General features: G+C 37.6%; 1 protein-coding gene across 1 annotated transcript; it reads right to left on the bottom strand.

Moving 5' to 3' along the window:
- Positions 1-1,357: 1,357 nt before the first annotated feature.
- AIFM2 (AIF family member 2) lies at positions 1,358-15,181 on the bottom strand. Its single transcript, XM_072423171.1, has 8 exons — positions 15,025-15,181; positions 11,534-11,716; positions 10,163-10,278; positions 8,784-8,942; positions 5,326-5,419; positions 4,654-4,809; positions 2,387-2,587; positions 1,358-1,694 (listed from the first exon to the last, which is right to left on the bottom strand). Exons 2-8 carry the CDS (start codon positions 11,706-11,708, stop codon positions 1,543-1,545), a joined length of 1,053 nt encoding a protein of 350 aa, XP_072279272.1. The 5' UTR covers positions 11,709-11,716; positions 15,025-15,181; the 3' UTR covers positions 1,358-1,542.
- Between the last annotated feature and the right edge of the window lie 2,886 nt (positions 15,182-18,067).

The raw sequence follows: 18,067 nt of genomic DNA on the forward strand, positions 1-18,067 counted from the left end.
ACTATTTCCAATTACTAGTACTTCTAAGAAAATCCTCATTGGAATGCATCAATTTCCTTGTGATTTCTATCAGACAAAAGCATGTCATTTTATATTTCCATTTCCAACACTTTAAACTAAGTTTACAAAACAAATGGATTTGGTCCCCATATACATGTCATGTACTGTAAAATATTACCATGCATCTTGCATTAAAAGTTGAATTAGCAAGTACATTACTTACATATAAAATAAGCCAAAAAAGACATATATTTATATATGCTTGACGTTTGCCTCAGAGAAATGTAGGTAAACCCTATTCTCTGCTAGGTTGAAAAACCAATTGCTCTAGAGAATGATTTGCAAATTAACAATACATTGGGGTTAACCCATATTCAGTTGCATGTTAGCACCTGCAGTATGCTTAATAAATCTGCCAGATTCTAAAATAAGAGGAGCCATACATACTAACACAGAGCCTTAACTAGTATGGAGCAGTTCAAACCCAGGACCCATATATTGTATATTGTCAGACAATATTTGATCGACTGTAGTACTGTTGCCAGTTCTGTATTCTGAATGTCCTGAATTCCAACACCATAGATGCCAATAGTGAAAATTCTTGTGGTTTGTTCTGTTTTCCTAAAAATATAATCAGCCAAATGCACCAAAATGGAGTGGGAATATCAACAAATGTGGTGACACTTGACAGCATAAGGCAATGCATTTAACGGACTAAGCTATATAATGTGATAACCACCAGCAGCTGTGCAGCTCATTGCTTGCTGAAATGTATGCGTCAAATCATTTTGTTCAATGAGCCCCAATGACAGAATGTAGAACTAGGTGTAACATCATGGTTGCTGCTAACTCCACAGTCCCAGTCTGTCACAGACCCTGCCTGTAGGAAATTATAATTCTTCTGTCAAAACACAGATATCCTTGTTTAACAAATCGTTGTAACAGGATACAGAAATACAAAAAAGTATCAAATATTGTTACTTTTGTATCCACTTTGTTTTATTCACTTGCAATTCCCTTTGATCTGCAAATGAAAAAAAAAAAAAAAACAGTAGTGATTTCGATCAAAGCAACACAAAAATTAAAAAAAAATGTTAGGATAAAAGTGAATCTGTTTAAAACCTCTTTAATCTCTAACCCCTTTAATTGAATATTTCTCAATTAGGCTTATTGAATTATTTTATGTTAATGTTTGATTGTAATTTTCTAACAATCTATTTTTTTTCATTTCGTCCATTATGGCAAAGTTATTGTTAAATAAGAAGGAAGACACTTTATCCTGTATAATATGACCTAAACTATGATAAAATCCCATCTTGGCAAGTCAGTTTAAATATGAACCTAAGCAACAAAAAACAACTTTATAGAGTTTTATTTATTTCAGTTGGGCTATCAAAAGTATTTTTTCTGGAGTTTTAAAAATACACTAAAAGCTGACAGTCAGGAAAAGATAATGCACAGATATATAAAAACTGTTTAATAATAAGGAAGACAATTCTTGGGTGAGGTAGTGTTCTAAAATTAAATATTAGGTATCAGGTCCTATGGCATCTTCTGTTCCATGTCTTTCCAACTTTTTGAGACAAATATATCTCGGCTTTTAACCATGGTCACAAAAACTCGCCCCATGTAGATGCCATTAAACTGGCCAACTCCATCATTTCGACCCATTGACAGAAGCATGGTAACAGACCCTGAAGAGAGGAAACATGGACAAATCACATTTACATATAAGTAGGGTAATTACACTATGAAATTTTCTAATAGATAAATGTATTCCATATACATATATTCCATATACTTTTTAAGCACTTATAGCTACAAAGAGCTTTCAGCATCTATTGTTTATTCTGACTTGCTAAATGTTAATTGCAAGGTGTTCCTGTTTTGCTTGTTTTTTGGCATGATGACCCACAGCCTAGAGGAAGGTGTTTCAAATACAATTGTAATTCTTCTTCATGAGAGCACCCAACCAGTGTCCAACCCAGCGAAGATCTTTAGATTGAAGACCAATGGAAGCATTTCTCTAGATGGAATCCACTCAGTGGGCTACAGATGATATTGAAATTAAACACTCTTTCTGCAGTAAATGTTTCTGGACATCATTAGGGAGCCCCAAACAGAATACGAGGGGAGTTGTTTATTTATTTCAAATTACAGTTATACAGTTTACTTTTATTCCCTAAAGCAGTGGCTAAAAGGAAGAGAAGATGTGGCTCATTTGCAAAACAACTCATAAGGGATCTACCCACAACTCACACAACTTTTACACAAAATTATTTTTTTTTGTTATTATTAACTCCAATTCCACAATTGTATGAACTTTGTGTAAATCCTAAACTACTGATGAAGTCAATATTAGGCATGGAAAAAAGTAATGCAGTACCTGTTTTATATGCTTTCAGGGGTTTGTCCTGTAAACTGTTGATAATGTTGGTGACAGCAATCTTGGCATGCAGACCCGCACTGTATGCCATTTTGGGTTCTCTTAAATCAGCACAATCCCCTACCGCATAAATGTTGTTGTATCCTTGCACTTGAAGAAAGTCATTCACCTTAAGAGCTCCATTGCTGGCTACTTTGTCACCTTAAAAAAAACAAAATTATAACATTTTGTGAGACAGTATTCAGTGATAACATACAGTTGGTAAAACTCCATATAGTTTGAGCATTATGTAAACTGTTAATTTATTTTTTATTGGATGAGAGATTTAGTCTTGGACAACCCAGGACTATCAGTAGACTTTCAACACGTGATGGGAGAAATTGTAAGAGCTTATGCATGGTGTGAATTGCAATGCAATTCCACCCAACCCCTAGGTTTACACCAATTTTTTTAAGGAAGAAAGAATACAACGAAAGAGGGTTTTTTTTCACAATATCGGCTTCCTCAGGACAGCTTGAGACATACATAAATAAAACAGATTACAAGTGGTAAATACATTATGATCACATAAATAATAATATTCATAGGTATAAACTTCTTTAAGTGTTGCAAAGAACACTAATGTATATAATATATTTTTTATAAATATTCATTGCAACACTTCAAGAAGTTTATACTTATGAATATTATTCCTTATGTGATCATAATATATTTTGCCACTTGTTAATCTGTTTATCAGTTTACGTATGTCTCGAGCTCCCCTGAGGAAGCCGATATGGTGAATTGCGTCGGTAAATAAGAGACACAAGGACTTCACTTATTAGGGTATACTAACTGGATCCAGTTTGTCTAACTGACCCAACAGTATCCACCTTTCTTTCTTCCTATAATTAGAAGTGTTTGTCTAGTTTTGGAGCAAAAAAAAATTGTCTCTTCTGCATGATTTGAATGCAAAAAGGGAGAGGCTTGAACAAACGTTAAAAAAATGGTTACGTTGTACATACATCCTTTCTACACTTTGCTCTATATTGTATAAGAATCACATTTAATACAATCAACTAAAAAAACACTCTCTTCCTTAAAAAATGACATGACGGTAGAATTTGCTTTAATATTGCTTGCCAGTGACAGGCATTGGAAGGTAGCATAACCAATGGATGTGTGTTTCAGTGATGCAGAGGACAATGTATTGGCTGGATATAGGCAATGTCAGGGTCCATTCACATAAGTAAGCTCTTCTGTGATGTATATAAAGCATGCATGCTACATGTTTATATGTGTTGTGATAAACTGGCTCATTCAAATAAACAGGCTGCCTAAACAACTGCATGGACCAAAAATGTAAGCAACATTCTGTTGATTCAAAACATAATGGCACCACAGAAGGTAGTGCGTTATAGGGCATTGGGAAGGTTATTGACCTACCACTTACAATGAGTGCCATACCAATTCATGTAATGTGTAATACTGTGCATGGTTATAATACACATGAAGCACACTGGCATGAATAGTCCCTATGTGAAAGACATGGTCATTTATAATAGTGAAGATGGTACTGAATATTTACTCCTAAATAGATGGTCCCCCAACAACCAATGTCAATGTTTTGGGGTTTCTGACATCATATGCTAACATTTCCTAAACACAAATACATGCAGGTGCCCATAGTAAAGCACATAGCTATTCTTAAATCAAATGGTCATATTATTTATAAACCTAGGTGTATAGAGGACAGAAAATCTGCTAACATCTTGAGTGGTGTCAGCACAACCTGAGCAGAAGCCAGATGTGTCTTTCCATAGGCTACTTTGCTTTATTGCTGCCAATGGACAGAACCCTCAAAATGTACACCTTAATTGTTATGCAAGCACACCTACATCTACATTATTCAGCCAAGCAAATTTAAATCACGCAAAGTTAATTCTGCTCTTGGGATTTAATTAAATCAACGTATTATATGCCGGGTTTCTCAGATGCCTATTCCATACTGCAGCAAGAGACAGGCAGGCTTTTGTTCACAAATTACAGGAAAACATATACATTAAACGCAATCAAGTACTTTGCTTTTAATTACCTTCTAGCAGTTTTCTTAGGGCTAGCTCACATAGCATAGAGGTTGTCATATGTATACTTCTTCCTCATGCCCAGAAACCATGCCAGCAATCAAGACATGTACATGTAGCATCTCCCATGGGGAGTGAGGGGGTAGGAATTAAAGGATTTTTAACACAACTAGCTTTACCCACTGTGTACATTGGTGTACTTACCAAATGCACTGATATAACAAGATGAATTGATCTTGATTCCTGTACAGCAAAGCAGCAGGTCAGCGGTGATCACCTCTGGATCCTTATCTAAATGTATTTCCATATTATCTTGAAACATGTTTGGTGTCAGTTCATCCAAGTTAGCAACTTTCTGGCCTGTGTGATTACAAAGACCAAGAGATATTTAGCAATAACATCTTACCTTGGTGTTCCTATTCTAAGAAGCATTAAACATGGTTTACCTAAACAGAGAAAATATACCAATTCTGCAGTACCGTACATAGTAATGGAATAAGGTTCAAAGAAGGTCTTCACTTATCAACTGAAATGTTGTAAATGGTAGAAAATGCAGCTAGTACTGCACTCTGACATGCCATCTGTGTTAATTGCAACGCAACCTGCAATATCTCCATCTTCTAGGCCACAGATTTTGGAGTCTTACTTTTCAAAGGCTCATTATGTTAAACTTATTTATTATGTTTAAAATTCCCCCCCCCCCTCAAATAAAAAAAAGCCACCATCTGAATTCTACTACAGTAACTCATCCTTCCTTTTGGCTCCAATAAAAAGGGTGATTCATAGTTAGAACAATAATATAAACACTGAACAACACACGACACGAGTGCATGCTATATCCAAAATGCAGTCAATAACAGGAAAATGGTAACCTACCCAATACTAGTTTTACACCCTTTTTCAGAAGGATTTCTTTTATAGCTTTTCTAACACATGGCTGTAGATCAACATCAGCTAATGCGACCTTTGAATGAAATAGGGGTTGCAATTGACAGACAGATACAGAAAGTGACACAGGAGGAGAGGACCCTGCCCCGAAGGGCTTACAAGCTAGGTGGTGGGGGAATAAATACACAATAGGAAGGGAGATATGTAGTGGTGAGAAGTAGTGGGGGTATTAGGAGACAGTAGAAGATGGGTAGGCAAGTTTAAAAAGATGGGGTTTGAGTGCTCTTTTAAATGAGCAGAAAGTAGGAGCAAGCCGAATAGGGCGAGGAAGACTATTCCAGAGAGTTGGGGCAGTTCTAGGAAAGTATTGGAGCTGTGCATGTGATGAGGTTATGAGTGAAGAACTCAGTAGTAGGTGATTGGAGGAGTGAACAGAACGGCTAGGGGAGTATTTTTTTACTAGGTCAGAAAGGTAAGTGGGACAAGATCCGTGGAGGGATTTGAAGGCAAAGCACAGGAGCCTTAAAATGATTCTAAGGTGAAATGGAAGCCAATGAAGAGAACTACAAAGAGATGCAGCAGAAGAGGAGTGGTGGGGAGGATGGATGCATCTAGCTGCAGCATTCATGATAGATTGAGTCAGGTTAGTGGAATACCAGAGAGGAGGATGTTACAGTAGTCCAGACGAGAGATTATAAGAGCGTGTACAAGGAGTTTGGTGGTCTCTGGGGACAGGTAGGGGCGGATTTTGGGGATGTTGTATAGGTGAAAGTGACAGGAGCTGGAAATGTTCTGAATATGGGGGGTAAATGAGAGGGCAGAATCAAAGGTGACACCAAGAGGGGAAAGAGGATCAACAGTGTTAGTTGTTCAACAGTTAGGAATATGTCAGGGGGTGATTTAGTATGTCGGGGGGAAGATGATGAGTTCTGTTTTATCCAGGTTGAGTTTCAGAAATCTGTCAGACATCCATAATGAGATGGCTGACAGGCAGCATGAAAGGGAGACAGGTCAGGGGTGGACACATAGATTATTCTATTATTATTCTATTCTACCAAGTTTCTTAGAGATTAGCCATGATGTGCCACAATAATGTTTACTTTAGGGTTGGTAGGTGTCCTAGGTCATTTATTATCATTAATAAACAGGATGTAAATACTGCCAACATATTATGCAGCGCTGTACATTAAATACATTTTCAAATCTTTACAATGCCCCTAGTCACTAGAAACAACATAAAAGGCCGAATCTACCCAACAGGGGCAAACATATACTGTATCTAACACCTCATAACTCAACAACAATGGCTTTAAAATGATGAATGTTATGTTTTTGGAGAAGATAAAAGGACTGCTTACAGTTTTATTTGGAGGAAAACTAGTATAGCTCTTCCATTCTTTTATATTCTGTTTTTTACTGTCACAATTGTACAATAATATGTAACAGAAGTGATTTATTGTTAATGCAGCATCAATTGAACCTTACTTCTTTCAGACACCTAGCTACAGAACACAATATTACTGACAAGTTGTAAAGTGTGTAATAGAACTATTCCCTCCACAAAGCCTGATCACACCAATATTTTACAGTTATTGCTCTCTGGTCTCCAGTGACCCTTTCCCACTGATCACTGTTCATCTCAGACACAGTTACCATGGCAACACGTTCAAGCCTTTAGATCAATAGCACATTTCTTACTGTTCAATGTTAATAGAAGCCAAACAGGATCTCTAATAGAGGGAAGATAATGGTTAGAGAAGACAGTCCCTGTTATAAAGACTACAAAGGACCAAAGCAAACTCTTCCTTGAAAAAACTGTGCTTACTTAATCAGGTTACTTTATATTAGTGACCCCTTTCAGAAAACAAGATTTGATTAAGCTATGGCAATATTCAAAAGAGTGGATGAGAGTCCGACCTTTTGAGTTTTTTTGTTGTATTTGGCTTCTCGTTGCCTTTATTTTTGAGGAGGCTTCTTGTCCTTCTCCTATTCAGGTGACACTAGGCCAAGAAATGTCAGGGTGTTGGTGTCACCAGGAAGGGGAAGCAATAAATGTCTGATAGATGTTCTACCCCTTCTCCATTCTACACAATAAATGTTCTAAAGTTGTCTATGTCTCAATAAATAAACTTGACAACCTGTAATTGAAAGAAGAATAAAAATCCCCAATGGGGAAAAAAATTGGGCTATACCTGGGCGTTAAAAAACGTCCAAGGACAGTAGGACATACAGGTATGATACACTATGATTGTGCAGTGGGTGCACAAACATGGCAGCTCAGCTTGGGTAAGAATGAGGTAAACTTATCTCAGAGGTAAAAAAAATGGTTATTGGATCCGGACTCCCAAATTGGCCTTTCGACTGTTTTGGAATTAGCTGTCAGAGGTTTCCAATGGACACCAGATGGTCACTCCACCCAGAAAAAACAGCCAGAAATGATGAGTAACAATATATCTTCATGTTCTCAATCACACCAGGAAACAGGGCAATGTGGTGCCCATGCTGTGAGTAGTAGGCCCCCAATTTGCTTCACAGGCATAAAAAAAAAAGATATAGAGGACAAAAATGTGTAATAAAAAGGTGAAAGCAAAGAATAAAAAAAATAAATAAATAAATAAATCAGAAAAAGCAGCATCCACATCTAATGACTGGTACGCTGCAATGTATTGTTTTGAATTTAGGGATACTTTTATTATTTCAAGTATTGAAATCAGCTTTCTGCATAATATTTGGCATTCTTACTATGCAATCAATGCTTTGTAAGCAAAAAAAAAAAAAAAATAAAAAAAAATACTAGAATATAAATATTATTTGTTAATGTTCACTATGTTTTATTTATATAAAAAATATAGAAAAGTGACAGTACAAGATACGTGGTTGAAAATTTGTCCACAAGGTGGCGTCATTCATATTAGACAAATACTGGGGTTAGAACATACAAAAACAAATCGATTGGCAGGACCCAGGACTTATTAACTCTGATGTTGAAAACAAAGTAGGACATAAGTATACAATACAAGTCCATATGCATATCGAAAATATCTCAAATTCCTTAATAAAAACATTTACAAAACTGCCCATATTTGACTCCAATTATGAACTTCCTATAGATGTGCAAAAAAAACATTTAAAAATACAGCAAACCTTTCTATACTTTATCTATAGATAAAGAAAACATCAGGGGAGATATTAGACAATTTCAGTTGACATTTGTCAATGTTTTTGCCTGTCCAACCCAGATTCACTTCTTTTCTTTTTATTTTAAAACTTTTTTCTGGTTTTACACAGTGAAGGTCAGACCATCTCACTAAGCACCCCCAATCACTGATACTGATGGGTATGTGGGCTACTGGGTATTTTTTAGGTGTAGGTGGGGGGGGGGGGAAGCATTCTTCTTTCTCTAATTTACCATAATAAAACGCAACCTCCTTTCAATCGTGTTATTTAAAGGATTTGTGTATTTTCAATGTTGTAGGGAAGCTCACCTCCTTTACCAGATCTTCATACATCTGAATAGCTGCATCCTTGGTGGTTGTTTTGTTGAACTTTCCAGGGAAGGGACCGTCACTCCCCGTAGCAATAATGAGATGGGAAAAGTGCAGCTCCTAGACAGAACAACATAAATAATCCTAAAGAACAGACAGTTGTAATGCAATGAAAACATAATTATATTTAAATACATAAAGTATTTAGGTCCTTTTAACTGATGGATTTGTGCTTTTTACCTCTAAGGAACACTTGAAATTATTTCTAGGACTTGGGGAACCCCTATTAAAATCAATTTTCTGGAGGCCAATCGAAACAAAAAAAAACAAATTGGTGGTCAGTGGAAAGAATGCCCCAAGAGTGATGACAAGAGTGAGTGACATCATTAGAATCATGCTGCTGGGCCTTTAAGTAGTACTGGCCCAGAATATTACAGGCATCATTAAATGTGAGGTCAATCAGCCAATACTGTGGAGGAACCCTGGTTAAGAAGAGCTACTTCAGACAATTCACTTCCAGAGTAGTAAAGAATAATCATCACCCAAGTCACAAGAGAGACAGGATCATGTACATTGGGATTACTAAACCCAGTAAGCCGTTGAATCTAGCTGGATCTGGTCCATGAGTGAAAACATTTGCCAAAATTTAGCAAATTATTTTAAGAAATCTATTCCGAGTTTGCTAGATCACCCAGGTTCTCCAATGACAGCCTATTTTCTCCAGTCTTGGGTAGTTTTATTAAATCAGGTAGAGTAAGGAGAATTTAAACACTTCCAAGGTTTTTTTCTGCCTGTAAAGAATTTGCAATTACATCCTGGCCTAGACACAACCCCTAGCCCAAGTTAGGCTACGTACACACGTCCAATGGATCTCGTCCGATAATCGGCTCAGGGACGTTATCAGACGAGAATTTGGCGTGTGTACAGCGCCCGTCGCCCATCGTTCAAACGACCGTCCTGGCAGATTAACAAACGATGGACGACGAACGAGCTTAATGTAAGTGAAGGGGGAGAGTGCACAGCAGGGTGCTGCTCCGTCGTTCTCCCTCACCCCTCTCTATAGAGCAGAGCGGTGCTGTATGTACAGCACCGTTCATGCATTGTGCAGTCCTTAGTCATTGAAAAGGATCCTGAAAGATCGTTTCCAACGACAATTATTGCACGTGTGTACCCAACTTTAGGAAATTCCTCTCTTAGGCAGTTGTCCAGGTGTTTTTTTAGTCCCGTCTAATGTTTAAATAGCATTAACTGGCCCTTTGTTTAAAAGGTTTGAGGGCCTCTGCTTTGCCAAATGAGAATGTTGTGTTGATTTCAGTACACACAGCTAACCTTGTGCTTACCTCATTGCTTTCTAGCACCACTTTCTGGCTCTGCAGGTTTATTTCAACCACTTTGCCTTGTTTGAAGCTGTCTTGATATGAATCTTTAAAGGAGATAAAGGTCTTTCTTGCAAAACCTGTTATACAGATACAAAAACAAAATAAAATTCTGACTTGCATACATTCTCTTCATATTTGTGTGACATATACATTTGCATCTCCTCCAAACAAACATAAAATACTATTTATCCACATGACCTATTAATCTATTTTCCTTGCAGAGTAGCAGAATTTTTAATAATTTACTACACAAAATATTATTAGCAGTAATGATGTACTATGAAGAAGTAATTTCCTTAGTTGCATGAACCGCCTGTTTTTAACCCCTCCACAACATATCAATGGGATTTAAATCAAGGCTTGACTAGCCCCCTACTTTTGAAACCAATGGTGGATTTTTCCATGTACTTTGGATCATTATCTTATTGAACGATCCATTTCTGGTTCTTATGTTGGGAAGCAATATAAAACAAAAGATCATGTTGCTGAAGCTTCTGATATACATGACACAAAGGATTCCAGCAGCTCAAGTTTCACAGTTTCTTAGACAATGTTGTCCTAAATTGCACTGCCCCAGGCTTCCAGAACGTCACACTGTGGATAGGAATGAATGATCACAATTGAAAAAACTGTCCTGCATTGTAAGCAATTATTTGTGCTCGCTTTTATTGTACAACAAGCAACTCCTCTCCAGTTCTACATGATTAGTGAGCTGACAGTTACTTCCAATACCTTAACTGTTTCACGTACATTCACCCTTTTAAAGAAGCTAAAATTGGAACATTGGAAATATGTATAGAGGACCTGTTTCCCAACAAAATAATTTATATTTCTGTCCGGCCAGGTCTGAGATATGCATGGACCTTACAGCTTGGCAGAGCTTTATCACTCCCCTAACACAACAAAAGCTTATCCATATATTTAGGTGCCAGTGGATCAGTGTAAAAGCCAGGCAACCGACCAAGAAAGGTCACAATTGCAGCCCACTTCAGTATTGGGTTCATTTTTATTCCAATTGCTTAAGACTGTGAAGATTCAGCTTGACGAATTCTGTTGTATGGAGGTTAACTTCCAAAAAGGGCTGGCAGTGGTACCCATTACAACCCCTTCCCCCAACCACTAAATACAGCCCAACCCTCAAACATAATTGGACTGCTCTTCAAGACATGGCTTATGCTACATTCAAGTATATGTTACATATAATTATATTGCAGAGAAAAGAGAAATACATAGCTTGTGACTTACAAATGTTCTAATTTGTCTGTCATAACAATTAATGTTATCAAAGACAGTATTCAATGCCGTGTAATAAAAAATCAGATAAGGCCTTACCGCTCTCTACAGAGGCTCGGAGTGCTCCAACGTTGTGATGAAAGGAATCTTTCATATCCACCAGAACAAAAGGGATTCCATAGGACTTCAGCTGACTGGCAGCTGCTATTCCAGCAAAGCCTCCACCCACAATCACCACTCTTACTGACTCATCTACCGATAGCTTGGATCCCATATTGGTGCCTGGAAAAACAAAATAGTTAAAGAGCAATAATATGCACACACTGTCACATGATGACCACCCCATGAGTTTATTTCAACATTAAAAATGTAAAAATGTCCCAAAATATTTAAAAACTATGTTGTGCATTTAATAATTGAAATTGATTAGCCCATCTGAACCATTGTAAGAAATGTTAAAAATGAAATAAAAGTTTATAAAAGTAAATAAAAGTTTCCTTTTTTCACTAATTTAGAGCCTATACAAGACAACTTTTCTGGATACAGTGGGGAAGAGTTTGAATTTGTTTTCAAATTTTATTTTTGCCTTGACCCTAATTGTGAATAATCGCCATCACATCCTATCTCTTTGACACCCATACAAGGAATGTAAGGTACGGAAGTCACCAGGACAGGAAAGCACAGACAGCAATAAAAAAAAAAAAAACATCATTATTCTAACTTCCCCCCACACTACTAAAAAAAAGTGTGTTTCTTGGCCCCCACTGGTCCAAACCTACCCTGCTCAGTTGAAAACATACAATTCCGGGCTTTATTGGCCTAAAAAAATAATCTTGAAACACCAGTTATAACATTGTCCTGTATTAGTTCAATCCTGCTGAAAGAGGTTATTCTAAAACAAATGACTTCTGATACACTAATAGTCACCACTGGGTTTTTTGTAGCTTTTTTTGTCACCGACACGTTTTCCAGGGATAAATAGATGATCACTCTATATTAGTACCTAAGGCTTAGCTACAAATTGCTGTAAGAGAGCAATTAGTAACAACGATTGCCAACAAAATAATGAGGCACAGGTCTGCAGGAGTGATGCCAGCAATTTTAGTGATTTCATTAACAGCACACTTATTTTGTACAAAGACATAAGCCCATCAAGCTTAACTATTATGTAAATAAAATAAAATGCCTATTCTATTCAGTAACCTATACTCACAGCTGATACAGGGGAAAGCAAAATAACTTTGACCAGTCAGAAGAATGCCACCCTTACAGCCAAAAAGATTATTGGTGTCATACGTAACCTGAGAAGCATAAAATTGCTCATTGCTCAAGGAACCCCCTGCAACCTCCGGAGGAACCCTGGTTGAGAAACACTGATATAAGCACGTGGGCAAGGATTAGGAACACCATTTCCAAACAAAATGGCTAAGTGAAAGCAAAAAGAATTACTAATGATCACAAAGTGCTCCACATGTTTGCAATTAACCTCCCAAACTTTACTAAATACCCATGATGGGATTTCAGTGTAAACACTGAAATCAGGGTAGAGATTTCAGGGTAGTTTCTAATATAGCTCAGGGTAACCATTTTTGTGTGTTCCTGACAAAGTTCTCTTTGGGCTTTTTAAATGGTGAGTAGGATTCGGTATGACCAATGGGGGAGGAATCAATAAACATCCAGAACCAATTCGCCCTCTTAGCTGTGATTTTTAAAAGCACTCTGGACCGCCCGTTTCTGGGCACAGCTGTTAGTTAATAAGAATGCACACTATGAGTACTATCCTATACTTTTTTAGACATGACCTGTCTACTGTACCAAGGAAGCTTAAAAAAATAATAATAACATAACAACAACAATGTAATAATAATAAGCAATTGAATAAAATAAGAAATTGAAAGAAGGAGAAACCAGCTGGGGTTTTTTGGGGCAAACATAAAATTGTATTGATAATAAACATCATAATAAAGGTGCACATCATGCAAAGTTATAGTGAATATCATGTCAAAAGAAAGGCAACCCCAAGGAAAAGCGGGTTATTGCCTGTCACCTATACAATCACTTCCTATGTAGTTGGTATTAAAAACGTCTCATTCCCGACACATTTCGCGGAAAGGCTTCTTATGGGGATATTTTGAGATCCCAACAGGGTTAGTTAGGTGACCAAGCGTAATGCTGGGAGGTGAAAAACCATAGAAGTTTTGAGAATATTCCTATAAGGAATATGCTTGAACAGTGGCTGGATAGGAGCGATAAGCCTGTTGTGTGTTGTTTGTATACCTACAGTTTTGAATTAAATAAAAAACATTAAAAATATTAAAGGGACATATTACTAGCATTATACTATCACAAAGGCAGAAGTGAAATAAAACATAAAAGTAATAAAAACAAAAGGATGAATAAAACACAAACAATGTAAGGGACCCACAGCCCTACCCCCATGCACATAGGATGTGTACTGGCAGTATGACAATGTGTAAACGACAATCTTCTAACACATATTCAGTCTTGCTGTGCAGGCTGGTAAAAGAATAAAATCTACAGCCTTTACTTAGTGTCCCCACCAAACTGATAACTGGTAAAAGTTTTTATACAGTCGCCTATAAATAATTCTGAGCGCCATAATGCTTTGCCATTTCACACACAATTATTCCAGCATATATTTGATATATACTTACTTGGCGTAAGTTCTTCCTTCTGTACATTAAAATCAGTTGTAGTATATTTTATAGCAGTATATTACTGTAGTATAATATTGGAAATAGGTTTGCATAGATATGACATAAGATCTCCTTTTAATTTTACAAGATCTCCACTAATACATACAATACGTTTTAGGATTTTAAATAATATTCAGCTCAGTTGATACGTGTGTTAACAAAACAAATGAACTGATTTTTCAGGTATAGGAAGTCATTTGTTCTATATATGTAGGCATCAGTCGCTATACCTAGGCATCAGTCCCTATACCTAAGGATCAGTCCCTATACCTAAGGATCAGTCCCTATACCTAAGGATCAGTCCCTATACCTAAGGATCAGTCCCTATACCTAAGCATCAGTCCCTATACCTAAGCATCAGTCCCTATACCTAGGCATCAGTCGTCGCTATACCTAGGGATCAGTCGCTATACCAAGCGATCAGTCGCTATACCAAGCGATCAGTCGCTATACCTAGGCATCAGTCGCTATACCTAGGCATCAGTCGCTATACCTAGGCATCAGTCCCTATACCTAGGCATCAGTCCCTATACCTAGGCATCACTCGCTACACGTAGGGATCACTCGCTTCACTCGCTACACGTAGGGATCACTCGCTACACGTAGGGATCACTCGCTACACGTAGGGATCACTCGCTACACGTAGGGATCACTCGCTACACGTAGGGATCACTCCTTACACCTAGGGATCACTCACTTTACCTAGGGATCCACTTTTGGTGTTTACTGTTGGTGAAAACTTACATGTGTGCTGCCAGATTCACACACAGTGTATTGCAGATGAATGAATGCAGCAGTTGCAGGAAATCCACACCAGACACCATAACTTCATCTAGAGTAAAGTCCACAAGTCAGCTGTGTGCTGAGTATTACCTGGGAGATCTGCTGGAAATCTGACCTTGTATCCCCCAATCTCAGTGTATCAGTCTTCCGAAATCCAGGACTGTCACAGCAGCAGCAAATCCAACAGATTGTGAGAACAGAGAGACTGTCCGAACCAACAAGCAACACCAATATGACTCATCAAAATACTGCTGTACATTTATGGGATCAATGCACAAACCCATAGACAGTGCTGCCACCTCGCGGACCTTCTAGTCATAGCAACTTTATATGCCTTGCATTGATCTTTGGAACCATTGCTCATTGTACATTAGCAGTATCACTAAGTTATAAATACTAATCAATACAAGAATAAAGAATCTGGAAGATCTAACATGTTGTATACCCAGGTCAGGGTTTTTTTATACAGCCCCTGTTTTATATTGCAACATTATTTTTAGCAGTAATAATTAAATGATACAAATAGTAATAACAGCCACATAATCAACACACACAATACATATTATAACATATTTAACTGATGGGTTGGGGAGAAGTTTGCCTGTATCAAAGTGTTCCTCCCACTTGTCCCTGATTTGGAGTGACTGTGTCTTGTCATTCCTCCTTGCTGTCCCTGATATAGAGGGACTGTCCCTTTCTTATACCTCCCAGATGACCCTTATTTGGAGGGACTGTCCCCTCATCATAACACCCCCCCCCCCCCCCCCCCCCATCGCAGGCTCCTTAATCTGCAACAACCATCTATCTCCATGCTCTTCCCCATCTTCTGAAATTCTATTCCTTTTTGCTGGAAACTTCCAATGTTAAATAATGGGTGAATGACTTTCCCTACAGAAGACCTGGTGCCCACAGGGTTATTATTATTAAACAGGATTCATATAGCGCCAACATATTACGCAGCGCTGTACAAATAAAAAGGGATTGCAAATGACAGACTAATACAGACAGTGATACAGGAGGAGAGGACCCTGCCCTGAAGAGCTTACAATCTAATAGGTGGGGGAATTTCACACACAATAGGATAGGGTTACAATTTAGCAAGTAAGATAGTGATTAATGAACATGGAGAGAAAACAATATAAGCTTCTGCATAGTGCATATCTTGGATTTTCTTACATTTGCAATAGTACTGATGACTCAGCCTGGGGGCTCTCCTGTTTAAAATGTGGGGGAACAAAGGGCCCTACTAGCCCATTGTCTGTAGTATAGTCCTGCTTTTTTTAATTTTGGAACCAAGTAATTAATTGTATATCATTATATCATGATATATATATATATATATCAGTATATCATTAAAATCTTGAGTATAATTCTCCCAATGCACCTCCTTTTTTTCCTATTTAGTCACTGGGATTCACCCTCACCATGAAAAGCTTCTTTCCACATACAATGGATTCATGTATGCCTACTGGCAGCAAGATGGTCTAAATTGGGATCATGGTTGGTGACTACATCTCTTACAATGTCTGAGTACTTTTGTGACCTAACTTGCCTCAATATTTCAATAAACCAAATGCTAAATTAGCCATTACTTGGATGCACAAGCTGGACATTACTGAATTTACTGGATAGTTCAGTTTTATCCTCAATTCCTCAACAATAGGAGAGAGTGACTCTATCTCAATAAAAAGTACATACATTTAAAAAAAAGGTGTTATAGGGATATATAGATAGGGATTATATCATAGGGCCATCAACTGAAACTATGCTGTGACTCTCCATATTCCAACTATATTGCAAAAACTGATTGTTACATTGTAAGGGAAGTATTATTGGGAATAGTACAAAATTGTGTGAATATTATTGTACTATTGTACTGTGCAACATCCCCATGCTCTTCCTTGTCCCCAGAAATAACTAAACTCCTGGTACAAACTCTTTGGGCCTGAGTTATCAAGGCTCTCCAAGGCTGGAGAATATAGACTATCATGGTTTAACCTGGGTGATCCAACAACCCTGGAGTGGATCTTAGTCCAGGATTAAAAATTTTGCTAAATAATTAAAAGTGATTTTAAAAAATCCATGCTGGATCACCCAGGTTCACCCATGATAGTTTATGTTCCCTGGTCCTGGAGAGTTTTGATAAATCGGGCATGTTATCTCCTATCCTAGAAGCTACAATATACTTCTGTAGTATTCTTCTAGACTCTTGTCTTCAATCTATCATGAATTTTGCAGTTTCCAGGTTTGCTGGATCACCCAGCTTCACTGATGAAAGTGTATCCACTCCAGCCTTGGAGAGCTTTAATAAACCAGGACCTTTGTGTCCGTGTGGGACTGTAAATGAAGACTAATTGCAAATTGCTTTCAGCAGAAAAAGAATGGAGGGAAAAAGTTCCAATGGAGGCACTTGTTCTGATGACAACTGTCCAAGAAGGGGTTTTTGACTTTGGATATGCATCAATTTCTCAGAACAAATGTTAAAGATCCTTATCATGTAGCCTTTGGACATTCAGTATTAGGTAACATTGTTCAGTTTTATTCCTCGTTTCTTGACTTACGTATGGACTGCAAAGTAAGTTTTTTTTTTTCTTAACAGATATTATTTTTCTTCTCAGAAATAAAACTAAAGACGTACTTAAGGCCAAGTTACTGACTTCTCTGGGGAGTTGGTGGAGTTTCTTATAGAAGCAAGAAAACACAAGGGGCTTGTATACTAAATATCAAGCGTACAGTTGTTCCTGAAAAGCAAACATTAAATGCTAGGAATATTCTCCTGCACATGAGTCTGTCTGGCCTTCTTTGCTTCTAAAAACTGATGAGCTCTGTCCCAGCAGGATGCTCCGCTTCTCCGGCGCTACTGACTCCTAACCCCTTGGCATCTGTCTTGACCTAAAAACTGCAGGTCACAGCTCACTTCCACTTTACATTACTGTTTCTTTTAGGGCAATTAAATAAATGGGTATAAAATCATTTCAATTTCAATGACCAAATTTTATTATGAATATGTTTGTCTGGTAATACTACATTTTTACATGGTCTGCTTGAATCAGCTGCTTAAACGTTAACATTACCTCAAAAAGAAATCATTTTACGCCCCCCTCCTTAAAAAAACGAAAGATGCTAAATTTTT

The sequence above is a fragment of the Pyxicephalus adspersus genome, chromosome 10 (assembly GCF_032062135.1).
Source record: "Pyxicephalus adspersus chromosome 10, UCB_Pads_2.0, whole genome shotgun sequence".
NCBI classification, from domain to species: Eukaryota; Metazoa; Chordata; class Amphibia; order Anura; family Pyxicephalidae; genus Pyxicephalus; species Pyxicephalus adspersus.